The sequence below is a fragment of the Ochotona princeps genome, chromosome 5 (assembly GCF_030435755.1).
Source record: "Ochotona princeps isolate mOchPri1 chromosome 5, mOchPri1.hap1, whole genome shotgun sequence".
NCBI lineage: Eukaryota > Metazoa > Chordata > Mammalia > Lagomorpha > Ochotonidae > Ochotona > Ochotona princeps.
The window spans coordinates 11,242,630-11,269,352 of NC_080836.1; the positions used below are offsets into that span (position 1 = coordinate 11,242,630).

General features: G+C 54.1%; 1 protein-coding gene across 1 annotated transcript in view; it reads right to left on the reverse strand.

Moving 5' to 3' along the window:
* The window catches only part of GLI2 (GLI family zinc finger 2), a 178,042-nt gene that overhangs the window by 26,675 nt on the left and 124,644 nt on the right, over positions 1-26,723 (reverse strand). Inside the window, exons 3-4 of the mRNA XM_036493217.2 lie at positions 16,280-16,385; positions 553-755 (exon numbers count right to left, since the gene is read on the reverse strand). Of these exons, the coding sequence (XP_036349110.2) occupies positions 553-755; positions 16,280-16,385 (309 nt within the window). The remainder of the gene's footprint in view (positions 1-552; positions 756-16,279; positions 16,386-26,723) is intronic.

Below are 26,723 nucleotides of genomic sequence, written 5' to 3' on the forward strand. Positions count from 1 at the left end.
TGCCAAACTTCAGATGTGCACAGCACACTTGAACCTCTGGCCCAAGCTAAACAGACCAGGGGGTGGCCTTCTGATGACTGAGTTCGACCCATTCTCTCTCTCTCAAGATCTGCACAGAAAGACCCAAGGTCACAGGAAGCTACCGGGGTTGGCTCATAAGGGTCCCAGCAGACAGTGATGGGAGCAAAAGCCAGTGTTGCTCGGCCTTCCTGCTGCTTGAAGAGGGTGCCCAAGAGACACCCCTGCTCTCCTACACATCACTGCTATTCCTTCACACCCTTCTGCACAGTGTATTGCACCATGATTCTTGTGCTAAGACATAGCTCCCTAGGACCTGCCATTAGTACCATGGTAAATCCTTTTTGATGAACATAAAACCAATGGGCTTCGAGTTTCTTGGCTTTCACTATGGTTGTGTAGAGCCTGCAGTAGAGGCCGGGGCTGAGCATGGAGTGAGTGAAGCCAACCAGGGGCACAGAGCCACTGGGTTGCCCTCTGTGCCTAGCCACAAGGTCTCAGCAGTCTTTCCTGAGGTCCCCAGATCCTACTCACCATCTGCAGGGCTGAGGCCCCTCGCCGCGGAGATCATGGAGAGCGTGGGACTGCTGTGAACAGAACGGAGGTAGTGCTCCACGTGGGGATTCATGTATGCGTGGGGTGCACTAAAGGGGGACTCGCCGGGCCCGGCGGGGTGTGGGGACAGTCGGATCAAGGAGAGGTCGGAGATGACGGGGCTGCCGCTCACGGTAGGAGGCCTGCAAAGACAGAAGGTGTTGCTCTCAGAAGGAGGAACACATGGGGAACCCCATCAGCAACACACAACCAAAGGCAGGTAGGTGGCTCTGTGGCCTCACACACTAACATCCCTGAGGCACCTGCAAACAAGAGTCTGAACACATAAAGGGTTAGCTCAGAGATGCGGGCACCCACGTGTACACTGGTGTGGTCACCCATCCATCAGGACCGCCTGCACACCCAGGCTCGGGTGAGTCAGAGCCCAGGCCTCCCCAGCCACATGCCACACACAGTCCAAGTTGTTTTCCCCTGCGCCTGCTCGGAGTCTGGCACAGGTTTACACACTGGGAGTATGCCAGGAGAATAGAACACGAAAGTGTGAAACCCATGGGTAAGTGAAAAGAGCTTACACTCCTAACAAGACACGAGAAAGAACAGGCCAAGTGCCAGATCTGGGCTCCAAAGCCAGGCCCCAAGAGGTTGCACTTGACCGCATGAAAAAGTGTGGAGAAAAGACCAGGAAGCAAGACGAGTTTTGAATTTTGCCTTCTTTCACTAAAACAACAACAATAACAACAACAAAAACCAAACTTCTCATTTTGCAACAATCTTTGATTCCTGAGAACGTGACACAGAGAGCATGACAGCCCCGGCAGGCCTTGGCATTGCCAACACACTTAGCCTGGCCTGGCTTGCCAAGGCTGAGATCACTCCAGTTTTAACCAGTGCCCTCCTCAATTTCTTCTGTCTTGGTTGTTATCTGAGACAGAAAGAGAGAGTTCCCGGTTAGTCTCCTAATGAACACCTGTGATAGTCAAGGCTAAGCCAGGGCCGGAGCCGGGAACTGTATCCAGGTCTCCCACGTGGGTAACAAGAATCCAGTGACTTAAGCCATCAGTGCTGTCTTCCCAAAGTCTACAATAGCAGGAAGCTGGGGTCAGGAGACACAAGACGACACGTCTGCTACCCAACTGGCCTTCAGAGCAGGTTTAGACAACACAACTCCCCACTAATATATAGCAGTTGCCCCTACTATCTTCCATTTGCAATACAGGCTACGACCAAGAAATGAGCAATGACATATGGGTAGCTGAAGTCCATGCCTTAATAGGGCTTCCATGAGTCATCAAGTCTCCTCAGGCAATCCCAAGCTGTGACAGCCTCTCTGACGTTCCTTATTTTTTATGAACTCGACATCTTTTCCTCCCAAGATCGACAGATCTATCTATCTATCTATCTATCTATCTATCTATCTATCTATCTATCTATCTATCTATCATCTATCTACCGGGACCAGCAGTGCTGGCATCCCATATGGGTGCCAGTTGTAGTTCTGTTGGTTCCACTTCTGCTAACATTCCTGGGAAGACAGCAGAGGAGGGCCTGAGTGCCTGGGCCCCTGCACCCACATGGAAGACCCAGAGAAAGCTCCTGGCTGCTGGCTTTGGCGTTGCCCAGCCCTGATGGTTATTTGGGGAGTGAACCAGTACATGGAAGACCTCTCTGTTTTGCTCTCTCTGGGTAACTGTGACTTTCCAAAATAAATATGTAAGTAAATAAATAAATAAATAAATATTTAAGTAATACCTATTTATTGGAAAGGCAGTGTTACAGAGAGTAAGATACACAGAGAGGGGACAGGGAGAGAGATCTTCTATCCCCTAGTCAACTCCCTAAATGGCCATAATGACTAGATCTGGGCCAGACTAAAGCCAGGAGCCTGGAACCTCATTTGAATCTCCTACATGGATGGGCAAGGGCCCAGCACTTGGGCCATCTTCTGCTGCTCCCCCAGGTGCTGGATCAGAAGGGGAGCAGCCCTGCATGGAACTAAGGCTCCCGTGGGATGCCAGCAATACAGATTTCACTGCACCTGCTCCCTTCTGCCACTCAGGTGGGCACCAGTCCTCAGGATGGCCACCTCCCATAGGATGGTGAGGGTGCCAATCCAGCTATCCTGTTTCTGACTCCGCTTCCTGTTCATGTGCACGAGGGATTCACGGGTGAGGGCTCCAGGAATCAGGTCCCTGTCCCTCACTCCATCTTGTGTGGAACCCAGAAAGAGCTCCAGGCTCCCAGCTTCAGCTTCAGCTTCAGCTCTGTTTTGCAGGCACTGCGGAGTGAGTGAAGCAGTGGATAGAAGATCTGTGTATGTGTGTCTCTCTTTCAGCCTCTGTACATTAAGTGGGTAGAAATAAGTCTTTCTATTAAAAGCTAGCATTTGTTTTCAAATGAAACCAAATGCACGTGTTTCCCCTTCAAATCCAAATAAAAATTCCTCCAAGTAAATCCATTCTACAGATGAGCAAGACCAATTCCCTGGGCCAAAGTCACTCACACAGCAGGTGGTGAGACCAACCAGCATCCGTGCACATGACCTTGACCTTGGCAAACACATGGGGGCTCTTGGAGAGTGAGGCTTCGGTGGGAGGGAGAGGGGATTGCGATGGGGAGGGCCAACACCTGGAACAGGACAACTAAAGCTCCTCATCTCCCTGCTGACCCTCAGCACCATCCCACAGTCCGACTGGGTCCACAGGGGAAATTGCTCCCCTACATCGTGTTTTGGACCACTGACAAGGATTCAGGGCACAGATTTCAAAGGGAACCTCCAGCCAAAAAACCAGAGCCAAAGGAAGGCATCTCTAATGGATTAGCCAATTGAACCATCGTTCTGGCCCCAGCTGGGCACTGCTAAGAGGCAGGTAGAGAGGGATCAAACCCAGTAGACCAGAGGACCAAGTGAGATGGGGCAGTCAGGCTCCAGACAGAGGCTGGGGGTTGGGGGAGAAGGAGAGCAGTTTCTCCCTGGCCCCTCCCTCAGGGGGTGTGGCCTGGCTGACACCTGAATCCCAGAGCAGTTATGGGACAGGAGGTTTTGCTGCTGCTCTTGGTCGCTGCGGGTGACAGGTGGTTAAAGCCCACAGTGCTGGGAGTAACACAGGGGGTTCATTTTCTCTCTGTCTCTTGCGTTATCAGGCAGGCAGGGGTCACGCCCTGCATCCCAGCACTCTTGGTAAGATGGGGTGGGGTCAGGAAGGGCGTGAGGATGATACATTCCTTTCTCACTGCTCCCCAGGGCTCTTGGGGCTCCCGCACATGTTTTTGCTACCTAGTGCCCAGATTACACGGTCGCTGACTCTCCAAAGCTAGATCCGCCCAGCACACAGTCCCAACATGCCAACCCTGCCCTTGGGCCCAGAAGTCTGCCACCCACTGGGATCACAGAGCCATGGGTGGGGTCACTGATGCTGTGGAGCAGGGTGCAGTCCCCACGTGGCACTGCGCCGGTTGCCCTGGGCATCAGTTTCTCCAGGCTAGGTGGGACAGGGGTCATTTCCCACTCACTCCCACACGCCTGCATCCAGAACCAGGCCCATCGCCAAGGCTCCCCTGGATGAAATTCAGTCTCATCCCAACTTGCTGGCTTTCCCTGTTCTGTAACGCCACCGGGCTTATGTGCCATGTTTTCCACATAGCCACTGCAAAAACAAACAAACAAACAAACAAAACACAAAAAACACCCAGAATTTGAAAGTACTTTTCAAAAAGTGCCAGGGGGCTCAACCTGCCACAGAATTGCAGAGCAAATTCTTCTGGAAGACATTGGAGAGTGGCTCCGCCCCCACCTGGCCTGCAGTCTGGCTCCTTCTCACTACCAACTTTTTCTTTTTGAAGAGAGATTAACTAGGGCCAGTGTAATTGTCTCTCTCTCTCCTTCTCGATATAAATCTGCTTTCCAGTGAGAAGTACTGGAAAACAGTTACACAGAGAGATCTTTTCCTCCACTGGTTCACTCTCCAGGTGATCACAACAGGATCGGTCTGAAGCCAGGAGCCAGGAACAGGGTAGGAGGATCCAAGCCCTCGGACCATTCTCTGCTGCTTTTCCAGGAACATTAGCAGGGAGCAGGACAGGAAGTGGAACAGCCAGGACTCGAACCAGTGCAGGTTGGTGGCATTACCTGCTATGCCATCATGCTGGTCCCCAGGGCTTACTTCACTGTTGTGGGGAAGGGCGGCCGTCTGCTGGAGCAGCACATTCTGCAGGCGGACACTGAGGGCATGACAGCCAGTCCTCCACACACCTGCACGGTGCACCCAACATCCTCTCCTCCAGCCCATGTTCACCAAACTCAGGCCTCAGGAGGCACTGGGATGGAGATGCTGCCCAAACTCCTCCCCTGGCAGTGTGGAGGGAGGGGCTTGCTGCACCTGAGGTGCGCTTGGTGGAGGTTCCCAAGACAGCCTAAATCCACACATGCACAGATCAGCCGAGTTCGTGACAACCCAAGTGGCCATCCTGACAAGACTGAAGGTGTGCTGTAGTGTGGTAGGCTAAGCTGACGCTACAGGCATCACATATGAATAACAGTTCAAGTTATTTATGATCCAAGTTTCCTGCTAATGTGTCTGCGAAAGCAGCAGAGGATGGTCCAAGTGTTTGGATCCAGCCCTAAGTGCTTGGGTCCCTGCACCCATTGGCAGATGCAAGAAGGAGCTCCCAGCTCCTGCTTTGGTTTGGCAAAGCCCTGGATGAGAGATCTCTGTCTCTGTATTCCCTGCCCCCCACCCCTCTGAAGTGCCTTTCCAAAATAAACCAAAGTTTCAGGGAGTAACTGCTAGGAGGGGTATTCAGGAAATTCAGGCAGGGACTCCAAGCCTGTGGAGTTCACAGTGATAACCACTCGGAGACTACTCGGGTTACAAAGAGTGAGTGGATGTCACCTGTGATCTTACAGGTACCCCACAAATGCTGGAGCCAGAAAGGGGTGGGAGGACTAGGGTTTATCCACTCTCCTGGGGCAATCTAAGGGGGCTTCCTGTAAGAGGTAGCATCTCAGCCAGGCTGAAACTCTGGCTGTGAGTTGTACGGGCTCAATGCTCTGGAGACAAGTGAAGAGCAGAACAGTGGGCAGATCCCGTCAGAGACCAGCCAACAGAGTCCCAAGGAAGTGCAAGGCCAAGGAAGGAGACTGAGTACAAAACCTAGGAGGGAGGAGAGTGTGCATGAGAGAACAGCCAATGGAGTGCAAGGCTGAGGAGGGAGGAGAGTGTGCACCAGAGAACAGCCAGTGAAGTGAAAGGCCCAGGAGGGAGGGGAGCGTGGGGGGGGAGGAGATAAGCACACATGGAGAGGATGCTCTGCAGTGCCCATGATCAGTCATGGAATGAGGCCCTTCATATATAAAGTGCTTGTTGAAAACAATAGGAAAAAGAAGACTGCACAGAAACACAGATGGAACAGCCGCCCAGGTATTTCAGGATACATGGACAGCGACAGGATGCCAACCAACTTCTGCTGCCATTGTGGCACGACACGCCCACGTGGATGACATCACCCTAGTGTCTGCAACGGCCCCAGGCAGAGGCCAGCCACATCTAAAGGGGTTCAAATGTAAAAACCCTGGGTCAGCAGATTCCCTTCCAGCCAGACACCTTGTCTCAAGAACCCGCAAAACCCCAGAGCTTTTAGCAGCTGAGTTCAGAACCGCAGACAGACACATCCCACATATCCCACGGTACACACTGCCTCCAAACCATGGGAAAACAGCCCATCCAGAACTCAACGCACAGCACTAGAAACCGAGTTCACTGTGGTATAGCTGGTAAAGCCACAATCTGTGATACCAGCATCCCTTATGGGCGCTGGTTTGAGTCCCAGATGTTCCACTTCCCATCCAGCTCCTTGCTTATGCCTGAGAAAGCAGCAGAGGACGGCCTAAAGCCTTGGGACCCTGCAACCACATGGGAGACCTGGAAGAAGCTCCCAGGTTTTAGATTCTCTCTGGCAAAGCCTTGGATATTTGGGCTATTTGGGGAGTGAACCAGCAGATGGAAGACCTAATCACACTATAACTCTGCCCTTCAAATACAAAAATACAACCTTCAAAAATAAATAAATCAAAATAAATTGTCAAGAGGAAAGGGGGTCCACATGGTTACTAGTATGTTTTAACCACATCTTTGCCATTCTTTTGTCTGCCATTATTTCATAAGACCAACATCTTTTTCTTTTTAAAGATTTATTTTTATTACAAAGGTAGATTTACAGAGGAGAAACAGAAAGATCCTGCATTTTCTGCTTCACTCTCCAAGTGGCTCTAACAGCCAGAACTGAGCTCATCCGAAGCCAGGGGCTTCTTCCAGGTCTCCAACATGGGTGCAGGGTCCCAAGGCTTTGGGCCATCCTCGACTGCTTTCCCAGGCCACAAGCAGGGAGCTGGATGAGAAGTGAAACAGCTAGCATACCAACTGGTGCCCATATGGGATCTCAGCATTTGCAAGGGGAACATTTAGCCAATCGAGCCATTGCACTGGACCCCCATGTCTTTTTCATTTATCTGAAAAGCAGTCTCAGGGACTCTGCTGGTTCATTTCCCAAATGACTGCAATGGCTGGAGCTGCACTGGTTCAGAGACAAGAGTCGGGAGCTTCTTTGGGGTTTCCCATGTGGGTGCAAGGACCCAGGCACTCAGGTCACTTTCTGTTACTTTTCCAGGGGCATTAGCAGGGAGCTGGAAGGGAAATGGAGTAGGTAGGACTCGATCCACTGCCTATACAGGATGCTGGCACTATAGGCAGTAGTTTAGCTCACTGAACTACAACACTGGTCCTGATCAACATTCTTTTAAAATGACAGTTGGTAGCAGCTCAGGTGGGAATTGGCTCAGAGCGTGGGACTGAGGCATGGCAGCAACAGTGGAGCTGGTGCAGGCTACTGGGAAGTATCCAGGGCTCAGTTTCAGCCATGTACTGGCCATCTTGACCATGACTTCCATCTGCTGCCCAGCCTCCTTCGGGGCCATCCTGGGGCTTCCCCAGCCCGAGGGGGCCTCTGCTTTGTGCAACAGACACATGTGCAAACCTGCGGACTCTCTGCTGGCTCACAGCATTCCATCACTCCCCGCACGCTGCACCGGATATGGCTGAGGCCGTCTCCTCCCGCCCCCGCACAACCGTGAATAAAGAAAGCAGTGTTTTCAGCTGACAAAGAGCAGATTTCTGGCTAAGTAAACACTGAAGCTTGGTAGGAAAATTAGGTTATAACATTGCACCTACCAAGAAGGAAACCACACAGAAGGACTTGGTTAAGCTCCAGCCATGTGCTTGCAGAGGTTCATTCTCTCATTGCCCTGGCAGTAACATGTAAGGTTATCACCATTTACAAACCTCGAAACCCCAGAGAGTGGCAGACAGAGAGTCAAAGATGACCTTCTGTCCCAGCCAAGTGAGGACTTGGGCACTGTGGGGTGAGCGGGTGCATAGAGGGAGCCTGTGGGAAGCTGTGGCTTTGTCAGTCTGTCCCTAGGCAATGGCCAGAGCTGTCCAGGCGAGCTGGGGTGGCCTCCATGTATCCTGGATATTCAACCCAGCAGTTTGTGGGAGTGAGTGGGGAGTATAGGAGGGCTCCCTTAGACTTCATCAGGGGCCTGAGTTTGAGTCATGAGACAAGCATGGGGCAGGGCAGGACAGGACACAGCCACAGTACATGACCTACCTTGACCTGGACCACAGTGACAGGGTGTGCAGCATCCGTTCTTGGTGGACAATTCTAAGTCATCCGGGGGAACCTGTCTTAGAAGTGGGGTGCTGCGGAGTTGGCCTTCAGTGTGAGCTGCGTAGGGTTCCCCACTATCCTGGTGGATGGAGCTGGCCCCTGCTGATATATGCTTTCCATTCCAGGTCTCTCAGGGTGAGAAGAGGCTCCCCTTTGCCGCTGCTTGCCCCTCTCTTACTGTATACCCTGCTCTGACCAGACTCTGAGTCCCAGTGGGCAGCCCCTTAGAGTGGATGACTGCTTTTGCCCGACGCTTGGCATCAGCAGAGTTATAGAACATACTGACAACTGGGCTAGGTCCTCCCTCCCAGAAGGATGGTTGCGGCCCAGGGAAGTGTTCAGGCTTGGGGCTCAGCTCTCTCTTGCAAGCTGAGTGATTTGGGCTGGGGGACAGCTCTTAGATTCTGGGAATGAATTCCAGTTCTCTCCTCTATGAATTGGTGGAATGTTACCCCTCCATACGAGGTGCTGGGAAGACAAAATGTGACACCATCAGCCCAGCACTGCGCAGGGTGTGGATGCAGCATGAATGCTCACAGCAGTCCCACATAGGGAACTCGTATCCCCATCTCAGAGATGGACAAAACGAGGCCCGGAGCTGCGGTCTGAACCCCCAGTTCAGCCCACATCCTGTGGGGAAATGCCCATGATGCTAAGGTGTCCCTGAGGGAGAAGGGAAGAACCAGAAGGGGTCCCATCGGGACCCTATCTGACCTTGAACCAGCATCCCCTCCCCAGCTGCTGGCCCATCTGGCTTCTTCTCATCACACTCTGTCTCCTTCCCAGTCCCGCCCTATCCCAGCTGACCACATTGCCCACCCGCTCGCCTGCCCACCCGCCTACTTGTTCGCTAGCTCGGAGGCCCAGAGCCTGGCAGCTGTCTTTTGCGCGAGGGCCCTGCGATCAGCAGAGATCAAAGCCCGGCCGTCTTATCAGACACGCTCCTCATTAAACTTTCACAGGCACAGCTCCATTATGAATGAGCTGTCTGTCCCACGCACAGGCTCCTGGGGCTGGGGTTTGGAAGTTCTTGGGACCAGGAGAGAGATGTTAGTGGGGTGGGGTTCAAATCGACCCCATGTTCCCATTTCAAATCCCAGGCATGCCATGAGCCAGGGGAGTGACATGGGAAAGGCAGATAGCTACGCTGTACCTCAGTTTCCCCACTCCCCATGGCAGTGATGGCTCAGCCTCCCTCAAAGGTGCATGCTTTCAGGCCTCAGTCGGCCTAACCCCCAGCATCCCACAGCCTAGAGAAGGGAAGGGCCTGATGGGGTCCACAAAACCACTGGCCACACATGTAAGTATCCTTGAGTTTTCAGGGAACAAGATTTCTAGATCCAGGCGGGGAGATACGTCTTAGAGCATGGCAGTACATAGCTTGCCGGAAATCTCTGCCCAGAAGGCACATGTGGGTTTGCAGAGGGAAGAGATGCTGCTTTGCAAATGATTAGAGAGCTGACGCCCTACGAGTTGGTCACCCAGGGAGCTGTGCAAGAATGAACCACTTGGGCCCGGCGGCGTGGCCTAGCGGCTAGAGTCCTCGCCTTGAAGGCCCCGGGATCCCATATGGGCGCCGGTTCTAATCCCGGCAGCTCCACTTCCCATCCAGCTCTCTGCTTGTGGCCTGGGAAAGCAGTCGAGGACGGCCCAAGGCTTTGGGACCCTGAACCCGCGTGGGAGACCAGAAAAGGCTCCTGGTTCCCGGCTTCGAATCGGCATAGCACCGGCCATTGCGCTCACTTGGGGAGTGAATCATCAGATGGAAGATCTTCCTCTCTGTCTATCCTCCTCTCTGTATATCTGACTTTGTAATAAATAAAAAAAAGAATGAACCACTCATGCCACCCCCATCACCCAGTGCCTGTGTCAGAAGGGCCAGAACAGTGCCCTGCAGAAGGCCGGGCTGAGCAGGTGCGGGCCTGCTCTCTGGAACGGCGACCTTGAGAAAAAGCCATCTCCGTGGCCCCATCCCTACCTCCGGACGGGCACGTTCAGGAGCTCAACCTAGCAGCCGCAAGCAACACACGCTCTGACATGCAGGCACACACTGACCCAGGGTAGAGATGGGAAGGGGCGCAGAATGTCCCCCATTAGTATGCGGTCCTTGGGGTCGAATGGGTTCTTAACAGTTCTCTGAAGAGGCTCTGGGCAATGGGCACTTTGCATGAGTAAGTGTACAGAGGAGGGGGAGCCGGAGGCCCCTCTGTGCACTGACTGACCTTTCTGCTCTTCCACAGAAGCACCTGCATCAGTGCCTTGATCTTGTCAGATTTGGTGGCTGCCACCCAGGGCTGTGAAGTCCTCCTAAGAGCCCCCCCCTCATCTCCTTCTGCGAGCAAGGTGGCCAGGGGCCAAGCTAGCATCCAGAAGCAGGCACAGGTGTCAGAGGACCAGGATAGAGCCAGGTGAGAGAAGAGGGTGGAAAGTCCTAGCAGAGGCTGGCTACAAGTTGAGGGTTTTACAGACAGGCTGAGGTCAGCTGGCAGGGGCACACCTGTGAAGGCACGAGGTAATGACAAAAGGCCGAGAGGCCAGGCTTCACCACAAGGCAACAGCGGGTAGATAAGCACAGGGCCGCGGGGCCTGTAAACAAGCAGATCTCCAGGGCTCCATGAGCCTGGGCCATCCACAGTGTCGGGGAGTTTTTGCGCCTGGGCATCTTAAGACACACTGGCAGTGTGAGCTAAGCTTGGAACCTGCTCAGGCTCTCTCCCTGCCATCTGGAGGCAGCTAGAACCTGTCCCCTCTAAGCCCCAGGGTGGGGCAGGGCTGGGAAGGACCCCAGAAACAACTGAGGAAGTATAAGTTTGTCCCCTCAGTCTTCCTAGCGGAGATCCCCTTTCCAGCTTTTATCTATTAATTTTTTAAAGGATTATTTTTTTGGAGGTAGAGGAGGGCTGCATTTGACACAGCAGGTAGTAGGTGAAGGCTGTGCTACCTCTGGGTCTCTCACATGGGTTCAGGACTCCAAGCACTTGAGTCATCCTCTGTTGCTTTTCCTGGCCATTAACAAGGAGCTGGATAAGAAGTGGCGCAGCTGGGACTTGGACTGGGACCCACCCATATGTGATGCTGACAGCATCAGCAGCAGCTTTATCCCCTGTGCCACAACACCATAACTCCATCTTTTGCAAGTCAGGGCTAAAAGGGAGACCACAGGGCGCAATGGACCCCCACTGGTAGCTAAATGGCTCCTCTTGTTGCCTTGGTAGGGAATCTGAGGGGCAAGGGTATGTCCCCACTGTGAAAAGATCCCTACCTGGCCACAATCCCACCCCTGCCCACTGCATCTCCTTGTCACCCACGCTACACACAGCACATAGACACTGCCCCCAGGAGTCCCCAGCACACCCTGCGGGTCCTGATGGGGGTTTGCATCTCACAGAGAGAGGACAAGGTTGCTCTGCAGCAGGCTGAGGTATCGGTGTAGGTCAGGAAGCCGCCTAGTCAACCGGGTCCCATGGCTGTCACCACCACAAGCGCCAGGCCCTGCCTGTCCTGATGCACAGCTGTGTGCCTGGAGGGAACCGTGGGATCTGTTACTGCTCGTGTTCCTTCTCTCCCATGTGTCTTCAGGGCAGGTGCCTAAGACACAGCAGCCACGAGGGACGGTGCAGTGCCAGGCTGGCAGCCTTCAGGCACAGGACACTTGGGTCCCCAGATGTGTAGAGAGGGAGGGCAAGGCCAGAGCAGCAGGCGCACCCACAGGCTTGGTGGCCCAGTGCTTCAGAGCAGCACCCAGGGGAAAGGCTTCCACCTGACTGGCCACGCAGCATGTGTGAGCAGACGCAACCGGCGCTAGCAAGGAGAGCCAGCTCCACTTGGGTTTGATGGATGGGGGCGCTGCGCCCGGCTCTGACCACATTAATTACGAAGCCTGCCACAGACCCAGGTGTTGCTGGTGGAGCCTCACACCTTGCAATCCCTGCTGAGCTATGTCAGGGCCCCCAGAGGCTCCCAGCCCTTAGCACCTGCAGCTTGTGAGTGCTTCCCTTCTATGGCAAAAGGGACTTTGTAGAGGGGAGGCTGGGAAGGGTCTTGAGATGGGAAATGGGCCTGGACCAGTCATGTGAGCCACGTGTCACCTGACAGCCATGTGTCACCCTCAAGATGACAGCAGGTGTCCTTGTAAGACACACAGAGAGAGCAGTAGAAGAGCTGAGGTAGCAGAAGGAAGGAGTAAGAGCAAATATAAGAGAGAGAAGGCAAAGTGGCGTGAGGCTGGGCTCCCAAGTCAAGGAAGTCAGAGCAGGTGATTTTCTCCTGTTTCCAGAAGGAATCAGCTCTGCCCAAGCTTCTGTCTTAGCCTGACTCCAGACTTTGGTCCCCTAGAAGTCCACAAGAACAGATCTGCATTCTGTTAGACCACCATGTTTGTAACACCTGCTTAGAGTAGCTAATGGGAAACACAAATGCTGCTTTGTGGAGGAATCCAGATGAGTGGACAGGGCAGCAAGGAATGAGGCCAATTCCATAGGCTGCTGTCTGGAGCCAGAAGTCTCCTATTGCCCTTGCTGACCACGTCTACTATTCATGTTCTGGCCAGGAAGGGAGCTGACCAGGATGGGGCCTGTGTGAGACGTGGCCCAACCCAGAGCAGGGGAGAGGCAAAGCCTGGATGAGACCCAGGCCACCTTGGGTTCTCCTAAGTGGGGGTTAGTGGGCGGCTGGGGCCAGGAGCCTCTATGCTTTCTTCAGTGCCAAAGCCCCATGAACAGTCAGAGGGTCTGAAGCCTGAGCCTATGGCAGCACCACTTCCAAAGTCATGAATTAGCTTATGGACCCCACCCCACAGGTCTGGCCCAGCGGGTCTGGCTGGAGCCTGAGAACCTGCAAGCTCCCAGACATCATCAAGAAGAACCCAAGGGCCGGGCATTTTTCAGCACAATGGGTTCATTTTGCAGTCTAAGGACAGCTGTGTCCCACACTGGAGTGCCCGGGCTCAAGCTCTACCTTCACTTGTACTGTAGCGTTTTGCTGATGCACACCTCAGGAGGCAATGGATGATGGATCAGCTACCTGAGTCCCAGGCCCTGTGCATGCAGGATCCTTGCTCCAGCCCTTGGTTACTGTGCACATTTGGGGAGTGAACCAGTGGATGGAAAGATGTCTCTGTCTTTCTCTTCCGGCTCCCTAGGCTGCCTCAGTTCTATTGTCTGGAACAAGAGGAACTCAATGCAATGATGACCACTTTAGGGCTTCTCTTTACTTCCAGTAGGGTGTGCCTCTAGTTGTGTGTGCCTACAGAAGGACATACTTGCAGGTGTGCCCACAGAGCAGTGAGCTGGGAGCAGCCAGCGCTGAAACCCCATTCAGGGAGTACCTGGGCAGGCCTGCTGTGCCAGTGGGCAGGAAGCCAGCAGCCTCAGCCCCATCCCAGACAACAGTCGGGGTTCCCTGGCCACACCCGGGAAGTCTCCGACGAGGCAGTTTTGTGCTGATGCAATCACAGCTCCCAATAAACGCACCTCCCAGGGTTGCCTCGTCTGTGGTCTTCGGCACCTGCAGCCGAAGAGGCGCCGGAGGGGGGCTGAGGGTGGAAGCAAGCCCCATCACTCCCCTGAGGCGGACTCAAGGCTGCCCCCAGCAGAGTCAGATCAAGGTACATGCCCCAAAGTGAAACAGGAGGCTCCCAGCATCAGAAGACAATTGGAAGCAGGGACACTGGGCGATGGGCGGCCAAATCGGCTTAAGGATGCACATGAGCTAACAGTACTACATTGGGCTATGGATTTGGCTACATCTCATATCACTGTATCTGGAGTCTAGTAATGGAACCTCCCTTTGAATCCAGCTTCCTGCTAAGGTGTAGCCCAGAAGGTGGCAGGCTAATGAGCTAAAGTAGCTGGGTCCCTGGCACCCACATGGAGGACTCAGTTCCCAGCTGTTGGCTTCAGCTTCGCTCAGATCTGGTTGTTGCAGGCCTTTAGGAAGTGAACAAGTTGATGGAAGATCTTTTCTCTAATTCTTTTTCTTTTTAAAGATTTATTTATTTTTGGTTACAAAGTCAGATATACAGAGAGGAGGAGAGACAGAGAGGAAGATCTTCCATCCGATGATTCACTCCCCAAGTGAGCGCAATGGCCGGTGCTGTGCCAATCCGAAGCCAGGAGCCAGGAAATTTTCCTGGTCTCCCACGCGGGTGCAGGATCCCAAAGCCTTGGGCCATCCTCGACTGCTTTCCCAGGCCACAAGCAGGGAGCTGGATGGGAAGTGGAGATGTTGGGATTAGAACCTGCGCCCATATGGAATCCCGAGGCATTCAAGGCGAGGACTTTAGCTGCTAGGCCACGCTGCCGGGCCCTCTCTAATTCTTAAAAAGATGCTTTATTTGTATGGGAGAGCAGATTTACAGAGAGCAGGAGATACAGAGAGAAAGATCTGTCTGCTGGTTCACACCCCAAGTGGCCTCAGTGGCCAGAGCCGAGCTGATCCGAAGCTAGGAGCCAGGGGCCTACCCCAGGTCTTCCAAGCAGATGCAGGGTTCCAAAGCTTCAGGCCATCCTCTACTGCTTTCCCAGGCCACAAGCAGGGAGTTGGATGGATGGGAAGTGCAGCAGCTGGACATGAACTGGTATCTATATGGGATCCCGGTGCTTGCAAGGCGAGGATTTGGCTACTGAGCTACTGAGCCATTGCGACAGGCCCTTTCTCTAAGAAGTTTAACCAATCCTCTTGTCTCAAGATTTGAACATGACGAGTGCTCAGTGAGCACCTATGGACAGGAGAGGGGGCGCAGTTTCCTGACTATGTACCTATGGGTGGTGGCCCTAGCTATGAGGGGCATGCCCAGAACCTGTAGGGAGATGATTGTGAGTAAGGATCACGCTGGGCCAGCACTGAAGTGAGAATCCAGGGCCAGAGCTGCCGTGTAGTGCGGGGGACCACAGTGGCCCAGGGAGGTGAGGCTTGGAGAAGGCCAAGAGAAGGGCTGTGCTCATGGGCTGGGCAGGTGGCAGGACCGAGGCATGGAGACATGGGACAGGGTGATGTGTGTAAGGGACCAGATAGCATCCTGATGTGAACAGGTGAGCTGGGACAAAAAACGCTGGGGCCAGAGGATCACAAAAGGGACTCTAGGGACAACCAGTCCTCTCGCATCACACCTTCTGCGGAGGGCAGGTGTCGGGAGAAGGCTAAGGCCCCCAGAACAGAAGGAATGGCCAGGGGCTGAGCCATGAAGACCATGAAAATGGGCACTGGCCACATGCTGGGTTAGGGCTACTGATACAACACTGCTGATCTTGCTCTCTCAAGATTTATTTCTGTATTTGAAAGAGCTATGAGAGAGATATTCCATCCACTGATTCATTCCCGCAAAAGGCTGTAACCGTAGGGGCTAGGCCAGGGTGAAGCCAGGAGTCAAGAGTTTCCTCTGGGTCTCCCTCGTGGGTACAGGGATCCAAGCATAAGCCATCCTCTGCTGTTTTCTCAGACTATAGGCAGGGAGCTGGATCGGAAGGGGAGCAGCAGGGATTCAAATTGGTGTCTAATCAGGATGGTGGCACTACAGGTAATGGCTTTTCCTATAATGTCACAATGCTGGACCCTGAACATGCCCCTTCTCTGGAGAGTCCAAGGCTGAGGCCAGGAACAGCATCCTTCTGAGCTTGTGTATGCAGACTGGTGACTATATAATGCATTACTGCACAGGGATGCATGCCTGGGCTGGTAGAAGAAGAGGGTGCTCTGGACAGGAGCACTGCAACTCAGATACCTTATGCAGGCTCTGTGACCTGGAGAGGACAGCCAGCTCACACATGGGTGAGGAGCACTCAAGGAGGCTGGTGCCTGAGCTGTGCCCAGCATCCTTCTTGGGACCTAAACAGGCTGCTGGTTGCCTGCCATGCACCTCCACGCCATATTCACTGGTGACAACCAGGCCAGCCCCTTTGGGACAAGGCGGATTAGGAATGCCAGGCAGAAAGGCCCAGGTGGCTGAGGCTGCAGAAGAACCTCCCAAGGGGAGGGCAGGACTTACCCGGGCACGCCGTGGACAGAATGTGGCTCGTAATGGTAACGTCCCTCCTGGTGGCGCATGTCAATGGTCAAGGGTGCGTGGAACGGTGGCAAGAGGTGCTGGGGCACTGTGGAGGGGCAAGACAGAAACAGAACTTCAAAACCACGTCCTCTCCTCTCGAAAAGCAACGTTCAAAGGGTTTTAAAGCTCGCTGAATTTCAAGAGCAAGAGCAGCCAGGACAAGGGGCTCCAAGTGCCCGTGCGATCACACACCCACGGAAAGGGGGATGAATAAATAATCAAAGTCAGCCCGAGAATCCTACATCTTCCACATAAAAGATCCCCAACCGCGTTCTTGACAAAGACAAGCAGCTCGGCGCTCTTTGAACTCAGGCAGATAACAGGCAGGGCCACGGAACTCGCCTCAGCCCGCAAATCACAGCTGACGGAGCCAACAGCTCCCACACCCTGCCAGCCCCTGCCCGTTGGCCCCTGCGGCAGCATCCCGCAGATGCCGCACACGCTGGATGGAAATGTCACCACCTGAGAAAGCAGGCCCGGCAGGGATGGGGTGATCCACCATGGGAAAGCCAAGTCCCAGCAACTAGTGGACATCGGTGCGTGTGGCTGTCATTCCTCCCCTCTGCCTGGGAACTGAGACGGACCCCATGTGCACAGGCAGGCAGCTTGTGGGATTGGGGACTGGAGCACGTGCGTGTCATTCCAGGCGCTGACTCAGCCTCTTGCCTGCACTTGGCCAGCGCTCAGCAAACCATCACAATAATTGCACGATGCTCTTTGCTTACTTCGAAAAAAAAAAAGTCTGGGTGCCCCAGAGGCAAAGATAATTACAGGCTTTAGGGAAACTACACTCTTTAAAATGCAGTTCTACCAAGAGGAAGGTAAAGGAGAGGGGTTCTCCCACCAGGGTGAAGGTTGAGGCTGCGGTGGGAAGCAGTGTTGGATTAACGGCTGGGACAACTGTAATAAAACTGCAAAAACACTAATGCCAGGGCTGGCACTGTGGCACTGTGAGTTGAGCCACCCTCTGTGCTGCTGGCATTCCATATGGGCACCAGCTGGAGTGTTGGCCATTCCACCTCTGATCCAGTTCCCTGCTAACACACCTGGTAAAGCAGCAGAGGATGGTCCAAGTCCCTGGACCCCTGGACCCATGTGGGAGACCTGGAAGAAGCTCTTGGATCACCTCAGCTCTGACCGTTGTGGCCATCTGGGAAGTGAACCAGTGGATGAAGTCTTCTCTCTGTATCTGTAAAATCTACCTTTCATAAAAATAAATACATCATTTTATAAAGTTCACACAGAGGAAGTGCTTAGCTCACAGCCTGCATGGAGAGGGACCGCTCAGCAGCTGGCAGTAGTACCTCTGGAGCCTCCTGGGCTCTGAGCTGCAGGTTGTCATCTTGAAATACAGCTACAGGCTCCTGTGGCTTCCCAAACCTCATTTTTGTTTCATCATCGGCCCATTCCTTAGCCCCATTTTCTAGAAAAAAACATCAAGGCACAGGGCAGAGTGACAACCAGGCAGGTGCTTGCACTGGCTCCCCCAGTACATCTGACATGGTTTCTCCAAGCCCAGCCCATCCCGGTGCTCAGCAGGCCCCTGGTGACCAGCCTCGAAACACTCATCCCTGCCATTGCAGGAGCACTGGGCTTACACAGACTGCATGGGCAAAGCCCATGGTGAGCAGGCAGAGGAAGAAGGAAGGAGACAAATCCAGACAGCCAAGCCCCAGACGCCTCTGCCCAATTCAGCGGCTACCACACGGGTGAAGTCCGGATGGGCATGTCCATTTGTTCCTGCACGCACGCCTTGTACTCAACCTGTGTTACATGGCAGCCACTGTTCCAGGCCCTGGGTACGGTGTCTGGACTGAGCAGCTCCAGGGAGAGGGGACAGGTGGCAGACATTTACACAAACGCCGGGGATGGAGGAAACCAGAGCGGTAGAGGGAGCAGAGATGGAGGAATTCAGGCCCCTCCCTCGGGAAGAGAGGATGCTGCAAGCACAGGAAACAGCAGGTGCAAAGATGCAGTGGTGCGGAAGAAACCTCGACACCATCAGCATGAAGCCTAATGTGGCTGGAGAACAGGGGAAGATGCAGGTGGGAGAATCAGCAGGGAAGGAACGTCCAATCTCCCCAGGAGGTGTTTTCCTGAGCCACCCAGAAAGCCATTGGGAGGTCCTAAGAAGCCTCCACCTACTTGGGTCAAACTTCTACAAAACACGAAGAGGATCTGGGAATGAAAGTGCACACTCACTTCAGCCAGAGTCCCAGGGGGCCGTGGGGCACTGGGGAAGTTATGTCTACACTTGAGGTCCCACCTGCCTCCTCGTACTTGAAGCGGGGAGAGAGGTTCTCAGGTCGCCCTCCTACCAACACAATCCTGTGGTCTGCAAACAGCAGCTTCCTTAGCAATGGATCCTGCCTGTGCCAGTGTGTGATATGCCAAGGCTTTACAAGGGACCATGGGGCTGGGCACAGCCAGGGCACCTGGCAGGAGGTGCCGTTTCCTCTTGAGGGTTTAATAGGACAACCCAGAGGCCCTGTTCAATGCACTTTGTCCACCAGTTCCTATCACCTGAACCCTGGCGTAGCAGGGCAGCATCACCAACACACACATTTGTACATGCAAAGTCATGCAGTACATAGATACACAAATGCACATGCATCCAAATACATATCATTATGCATGCATATATGTCACACACACACACACACACACACACAGGCTCTGGGGAGTTTTTCACCCAAGATACATTGTCTGATAAAGGCAGACCCTGACATCTCACCCCACATGTCCCAGAAGAAAACTTCCCAAAGTGGATGATTTTGTTCCAAAGCTGCTCCACTAGACTGAGGAAAAGGAAATCCTCCTCCTGCCAGCATCCTGGGGACATCAGGGAATGCCGACACCCCCATACCCGGGGACAGGAATGGGATCCATGTGCATGGGACCCTGCATATGCTGTTTCCATCGTGGGCTCCTCTTCAAACAAAACAAAACAAAACAAAACAAAACTGAATCATGTGCTTCTGGCATCAGGATGCACATGCATGCGCCACATGCCATTTCAAAGCTGTGGCTCTTGTTTTAAGCCATTGGGAGGTCCTAAAAAGCCTCCACCTACTTGAGTCAAATCCAAGAGAGAAATCCCAAAATGGGCATTTTCAGGGGTTACCTGTTCCCCCTCTCTGGAAACAGACACACACTCAGTTTTTATTCCACACAGACAAAGACAGACAGGTTGAGAAGCTGGGGTGGTGAAGTGAGGGGATTCCTCCACACCCCGTGCTCCTCGATGTGAAGTCCCAGGTGAGGGGAGGTTGGTGTTGGGAGGGTCCCCAGGGTGCGGATCTCATTGTGCTATCACAGTCACTTTGAAAAGGGACGGGGTCCAGTCCCCAGAGACTGAGACAGTGTCCTGCTCCTAGGGTGTCTCCCCTTTTTAATTAATTAATTTCCATTTGAAAGGTAGATTTTACAGAGAGACAAGGAGAGACACGGAGAGAGAAGTCTTCCATCTGCTGGTTCACTCCCCAAATCGCTATAATGGCCAGAGCTTAACCAATCCAAAACCTGGAGCTTCCTCTGGTCTCCCACATGGGTACAGGACTTGAGCCACCCTCAGCTGCTCTCCCACGCCATAAGCAGGGAGCTGGATGGGAAGTGGAGCAGCCAGGACACAAGCTGGTGCCTATAGGAGATGCCGGCTGCACCATCCCAGTCCTTAGGGTCTCTTCAATCAATTCTGCAGCAGGAAATAAGCATGGCACTGGCCAGGCGTGTGGGCTGCTATGTACCAGGAGAGTTTGGGACTGTGGAAGAGACAGTTTCTAAGGAGCTGTCCCTGTCATCCTCACACATCTAGCCCTGGTCACCTGAGCCCAGCTGTAGTAGGGTCCCAGTGCTTGGCGGGGAGAACTTCAGGTTTTCTCCCTCAATCTGGCCACCCCCTCTGTCAGTGACAATGTACCCCAGAGATTCAGGGACCCCAGAACTGGCAGGGGCCTGGTCAGCTGGCCCACCATTCACTGGATGTCCAGTGAATCTGTGGGGGTCTTGCTCTGCCCAGGTTCCAGGGGTACCATCTGCCACTCTACTTCCTGTACCAGCATTCAGCCGCTTTCCTTCAGGGCTCAGGGTAGAGGTGTCCCAGTGGGGTGCTTGCCCCCTGCTTCAAGCCCTGCCCAGGGCACCAAGAGACAGCAAGGTACTTGTCTGTATGCAGCTTTGCTGACAGCATGCTGGGCTGAACTCCTGCTCTCCAGGATGCCTACTAAGACCCAGTCTGCTAAAGCCAACCAATAACCTTTCAAAACTCCGTGGTTGGAGCTGGCCAATGCTGACAGGAATCCCAGCATCCTATATGGGATCCAGTTAAGAGTCCTAGTGGCTCCACTTCTGTTGCAACAGCTCTCCCTGCTAATGCCCCTCAAAAGGCAACAGAAGACAGCAAAAGTGCTTTGGCCCCCACCACTCACATGGGAGACCCAGAGGAAGCTCCTGGCTTCAGCCTGGCCCAGCACTGTGTCCATCTGGGGAGCGAAGCAGCAGGTGGAAGAGCTCACTCTCAGTCAATAATAATACTAGTAGTATTAATAAAAGCTGGTCAGTTGCAGACTCTGCCACCAGCTAAGCAAGCAGCAGGGAGACACCTTTGAGTTCCAGAGACTGTCACAAATGGCTCCTCATCCCCTCCCGGAAGCACAGCCTCTGAGGACCACTCCCTGGAGGGTCCCTGATCAATATGTCGTCATCCCTCCCCTCTCCCCTAACCCCCTGCCAAATCCAACCTTTGCCCCTAGCATGCTCTCTTTCAGCAATGCCCTAACCAGCAGAATCCTGTGCAAGCCACATCTGCTACTTTTAAACATTCCGGTAGCCACATTCAAAAACAACACAGCAACTAAAAAGAAACAGGTAATTAGGTTAACATTGTAATGTCACCGACCCAGGACGTCAAATACACCCTCGCTTCAATGTCAAACCAGGATCGAAGCTATCCCTGAGAGATTCCACACTGTGAAATCCCTACTACTAATTTCAAATCCCGGGTGTTTGTCTAGCATTCCCAGCGGCAGGGAGCAGCAGCGTGCCCAGTGCTCAGCGGACGGCCAGTACACAGCTACCCCAGTACTCAGCGCAGGATGCAGCAGCAGGCAGTGCTAAGCTGAGATACGGACTCCGGCACAGCTTCGGAAACCCGCCCAGTCACAGATCAAACACAGCAGTGAGAAGTCTCTTCCAACGTCAGTGCTTCCTCACTCAAACATCTGAGCTGCCAGGGAACTTCTGGGTGGCCGCATCACTGATGAGTGAGCGGGCAGTGAGCACTCTCCTCACCCTTTCTCCTTGCTTGCCGCTCATTTCCTCCATGAGGGCTTGCAGGCTGGTAGGAGGGAGCTGGTGATTCCGGCACAGAATTAGGGGTGGGGGTGCAGGGAGTAGGTGCCTCGCACAGGGGAAGGAGGCAAAGCTGTGCCCTTCCCCAATCCTGCCACACTTGGGACCCTTTCCAGAGCAACCACCCCCTTCCATCCTGCCCTGCCAGATCCCTGCCCACTACCTTCTAAGCCTGCGTGGAATGCATGCAAACAAGATGATGGTGTGCCAATGCCTCAGACCCTATGACAATGAAGGCTTCCCCAGAAAGCAGCAGGTCCTTGGGGTAAGAGGTCAAGGCCACGGACAAATCAGCCAGGCAGGCAGAAGCCTGACACCCTGCCCATGCTCTCAAGGATCCCGACACTGGAGGACACAGACGCCAGCAAAGGCCATTCGCACCTCCGACCAACCCCCACAGCCATGGTGGCTGCAGCAGGTCCCTTTGGTGGGGACACTGGCAAGCCATGGACAGGACACAGGATGAGAGAACAGCCAGCAAATCCCAGGGAAGAGCCAAGCCCCAAGGCTCCCCTCCCCATATTGCTGGGATGTAGGAATCACGGTCTTGGAATGGGCAAAGCAATGTAGTATGTTAAGCTTCCACCTGCAGCACCAGCATTCCATAGGGCCAATCTATCCAGCTCACTCCTAATGGCCTGGGAAAGCAGCACAGGATGGCCCTTGGGCCCCTGCACCCACGTGGGAGACGCAGATGGAACTTCCGGCTTTGGTCTGGCCTTGCTCCAAACATTGTGGCCAACCGGGAAGTGAACCAGTAGATGGAAGATCTCTCTCTTTGTGTCTCTCCCTCACTCTCTCTCTCTGCCTTTCACATAAACAAATAAATCGTTCAAAGGAAAAAAAAAAAAAACCTTTTGACCCAGTCTGGTGGCCTTGTTTCTTAGAATGAGAACAGGGTGGGGGTTGGGGGTGCCACACTCCAAAGGCTTCCTGCACATCAAAAAAAAAAACCTCTTACAAAACAATATTTTGATGAGCTAAGTGTGTGAATCAAAAGCAGACCTCATCCACTTCCTTTCAAATAAACAGGGTTTAAAATCCAGGGGGAAAACTCCCACACACACAATGTGCTTTGGGGTTACAGAAACCGGAGCTGCCCTTCCAGACACCACCACTGCCCGGGTGTCTGGGGGCCATGGCCTTGATCTGGGGTGGGTGGGACTGGGGAAGAGAGGAACAGTCCCACCCAACAATGGGGGAATCTCAGAGTGGGAGCTTTCCAAGTTCTGTTTTCTGGCTCTTGGGAACCTACCCAGCCCCAGAACCCCGGTCCTGATTTTTAGCCTATTTCACCACACCAACCTGAGCATTAGGCCACGTCCCAAGCACCCTCCCATTGGCAAGCTTTATTCCACTCCTTCCAAGCCAGCCAAGAGCACAGAGGAGGAGCAGGTGCAACAGGTGAGTGAACCTCATCACTCCTGGAAAACAGGATTTCCTGGGGGGACAGCAAGGATGCCCAGCCAAGGCTGAAGGTGTCAACTTATTGAGGAGGGGGTGTTGCTATTCCCATTTCACAGGTCAGAAAAGCTGATGCTCAGACAAATCAGTTGCTTGGCTAGCTCAGCAACCCAGACAGGCTTCACATCTGTTCTTTGAAAATTCTAGATGTGACCTCACAGGTGGGACAGGGCAGGGAGGGGTTGCCTGGGCTAAGGATTCCCAGTGATCAGGCCCATGTGCGTGTAATGGATGAGCAGGAACTTGCCATGGCGGAAAGGCGGCAGAGAACTGGGAAACACGGGTCTAGAATTGTTATTTCCACTTTATTCCTGACCCGGACCCCTGAACCCCTGACGTAGAGGCTTCCAAGCGCCGCACCCGGCAATGCCAGAAGCCAAGCCGGGAGGGTTTCCCAGGGAGAGGAATTATCTGTTTTCCCCAGCTGTGTTCCTGGTCCCTGCTAATCACACCCATGGATCATTCCGCCTGGCTCGAAAAGTCATCTGCCTGGGGATACAAATGGGTGCCTTCCCTGCCCAGTGGCCAGGCAGGCAGCCTGGTGGTTAGCATGCTGCTTGTGTCATCAGGGGTGGGGGAGGATGGCAGAGGGTCCGCCCCGGGGGCCCAAGAGGGATTGCAGCCCAGGGAGAAGCGCACACCTGGCTGAGCACTGATTAATGATAGGCCTGGCTAATAGCCCTGCTTAACACAGGACTTTGTCAAGATGAAGTAATTGCCTTGAACGAAAAGTGTACTATCTTTAAGGCCCGGCTGACGAGCCATGGGGGCGCGATGGGAAAGGGATGATGGATGCTCAGCACTCACTTCTTCATTTACATAAATCAGAATGAAGCCCTTGATTGGAATGTGACAGCCTCTGCCCCACCATCAGCGTGGGAGACCCCCAAACCTTGCTTGTCAGCAGTGCAGACTTCTGGATGGATTTAAAGGCCTTGTTGGCAGGGGTAGACCAGATGCCAAAGCAGGTTGGCATAATCAGCTAAGACGAGACCCTGAGGCAAGAAGACTCATCGGCGCTCTACACAGCCCGCAAGTACCTACAGTTGTACACCCATGAGCATCAGGTTCTCAAGCCCTGGGCTGGGACACACACATCCCTGGAGCCTTCCACTGGTGCTTTGCATAAGCGGATTCAGCCACAGACAACGGGGATGCACCTGCCAAGGGCTAGGCTGACCGGGGACAGTGACTGTGGGGAGGGGGGATCGGAGCACGGAAGAGGGTGACAGTGGAAGCAGCTGAGATGCTCTGTAGATTTAGGGCCCTTCATGGTCCCTTTGCTTGTGATCATGTCTTCAGCATCAGCTACTGACCACTCCACAGCCCACGCTTCCCTGTCCCTCCATCCCCAACTGGGTCAGGGTGCACCTTCCGGGCAGAGGAGGGACAGCTCTGGCACTAACCCAAAGCCCTGGCCTGCCTGTGTCTGGCTTCTCAGCCTTGTCATGGTCATGGCCATGCAGGCCTCACTCTGGAGTTTGAAGATCCTCCTTCCTTGCCCAGCCAAGGAAGATTCCCAGACCAAACCACCCACCCCGAATCTCCCTCTGGGCTGCACAGACACCGGCCAGAACCACCGGGAGCTGTTCCCAAAACATTGGTTTCCCCCATCTGCCAACCCCCAAAGCCACAGCATTAGTGTGGCCTGCGGGCAGGGAGCCTACAGGGATGGGGGTGGGGGCCTCTTCCATTTTCTGGAAGGGTCCATAGCTGCTCTCAGTACTAGCACACAGAACCAGGGGAGGTACTGAGGATACAACTCTGATACAACCAAGACCGGGAAAGGTCCCCCAACATCACCCTCCTGTGTGACTCAAGTGGGCAGTCTCAAACTGCCAAGCCCAGCATTGCATAGGCCTGAGAGAATGAGGCAGATTGAAGGGGCCCTCATGGGAGATCCCTGGTACTGGGGGAGTCCACCAAGCCTGGCAGCCTAGGGGCAGAATCTGTCAAATGACAATGACAGAGACTCTGCCAGCACAACCTTAGCCACCTGGCACATGCAGAATCATTTATTTTTCACACCCAACCCCACTGTACAGACAAGGAGATGGAGGCTGTAGGCCATGGCCAAGAGGAAACCTGAAGAAACTGGAATGCTTGGGAGCCTCCCAGCTCAACCACCTGTACATACCCAGATGGCTGATGCACAACCAAGCCCCTCGCCCATTGAAAACACACTTCCCGTGGCCACAAACCAGTCAACCCGCCAGAGCCCCCCAAAAGTCAGCCGACTCCCAGTTCCCAACCTACACCCCAGGTCAGCAAGGCCCTCCACATGAACCCTCCTCTTCTTCCTACTGGGACCCAGGTCCAGCCCTGCTCTGGAGACAGGAAAAGACAGCAACCCAGGCCTGGAGAGAGACACATGCAAGGTCCCCAGCTGTAGCCACGCACGGTTATGTGTCATGGGAGGCCGGCAGCTCAGTGCTGTTAACAGTGTTAGGGGAAAGGCAAGGAGTGACAGGTGCAGGGACATGGGCCATCAGCCCATGTTGGTGGTGACACTTCAAGGAAGGAAGAGTGCAGAGGTTGACAGGACCCATGCTGGAGCAGGGCTAGGGTGCTTGGGAGTGGAACAGGGCCAGGGCGGAAGGCAAGACTCTGAGTGAGAACAAGACCATGCAACGTAAGCAGCCAGGGTGCGGGGCCTCGGTCTGGAGTTGTGTGGTGCTCCCCTGGTTTCCTGGGTCATCCACCGGTGGGGTACATGCTGTGTCCACCTGGTACCCAACCCAGGAAGGGGGCCAACCCCACAGTCCATACCAGGAACCCCTGGGCTCCACGCCTGGCTTTTTTTTTTTTTAAAAGATTTATTTATTTTTTTTGGAAAGGCAGATATACATAGAGGAGGAAAGACAGAGAGGAAGATCTTCCAACTGTTGATTTACTCCCTAAATAGCCACAATGGCTGGAGCTGCGCTGATCCGAAACCAGGAGCCCAGAGCCTCTTCTGGGTCTCCCATGCGGGTACAGGGTCCCAAGGCTTTGGGCCATCCTCTACTGCTTTCCCAGGCCACAAGCAGGGAGCTAGATGGGAAGCGGGGCCGCCGGGATTAGAACCAGCACCCATATGGGACAAGGACTTTAGGTACTAGGCTACCATGCCAGGCCCCGCACCTGACTTTTTAAGCAGGTATATATGAGAAGGGCAGGAGCCTCCATGGAGACATGGCTCCTGGGGGCTGCACACCCTGCCTCTCCCCCTCACCCCGAATCCAAGTTTGGAAGACTCAGTCCTGGTCTGGTTTAACTTCCTGTTGCTCCATGGCTTGCAGAGGGTAGCAGCTGGTGGCTGGGCCACTTGGGCCAAACCTGGTCTGGGATAGTAACGGGAGGTCGTCTAAAGGAGGACAGAGGGTACTGGGCACCTCAGCAGAAACCAGGCAAGGGCTGGGAGTTGGGGGCTGAGGGTAGGTGTAGCCACTCCCAAAATCACCTCAGGGAGCTGCAGGGAGGGAAGTTCCAGTATGCTAGGCTGAAGGACCTGCTGAATGCCCCTGGATCAGCCCAGTCCCCTGCCCCCTGGGGACACAGGGCACACGGTCTAGGCTCTGGGCTCTGCTCT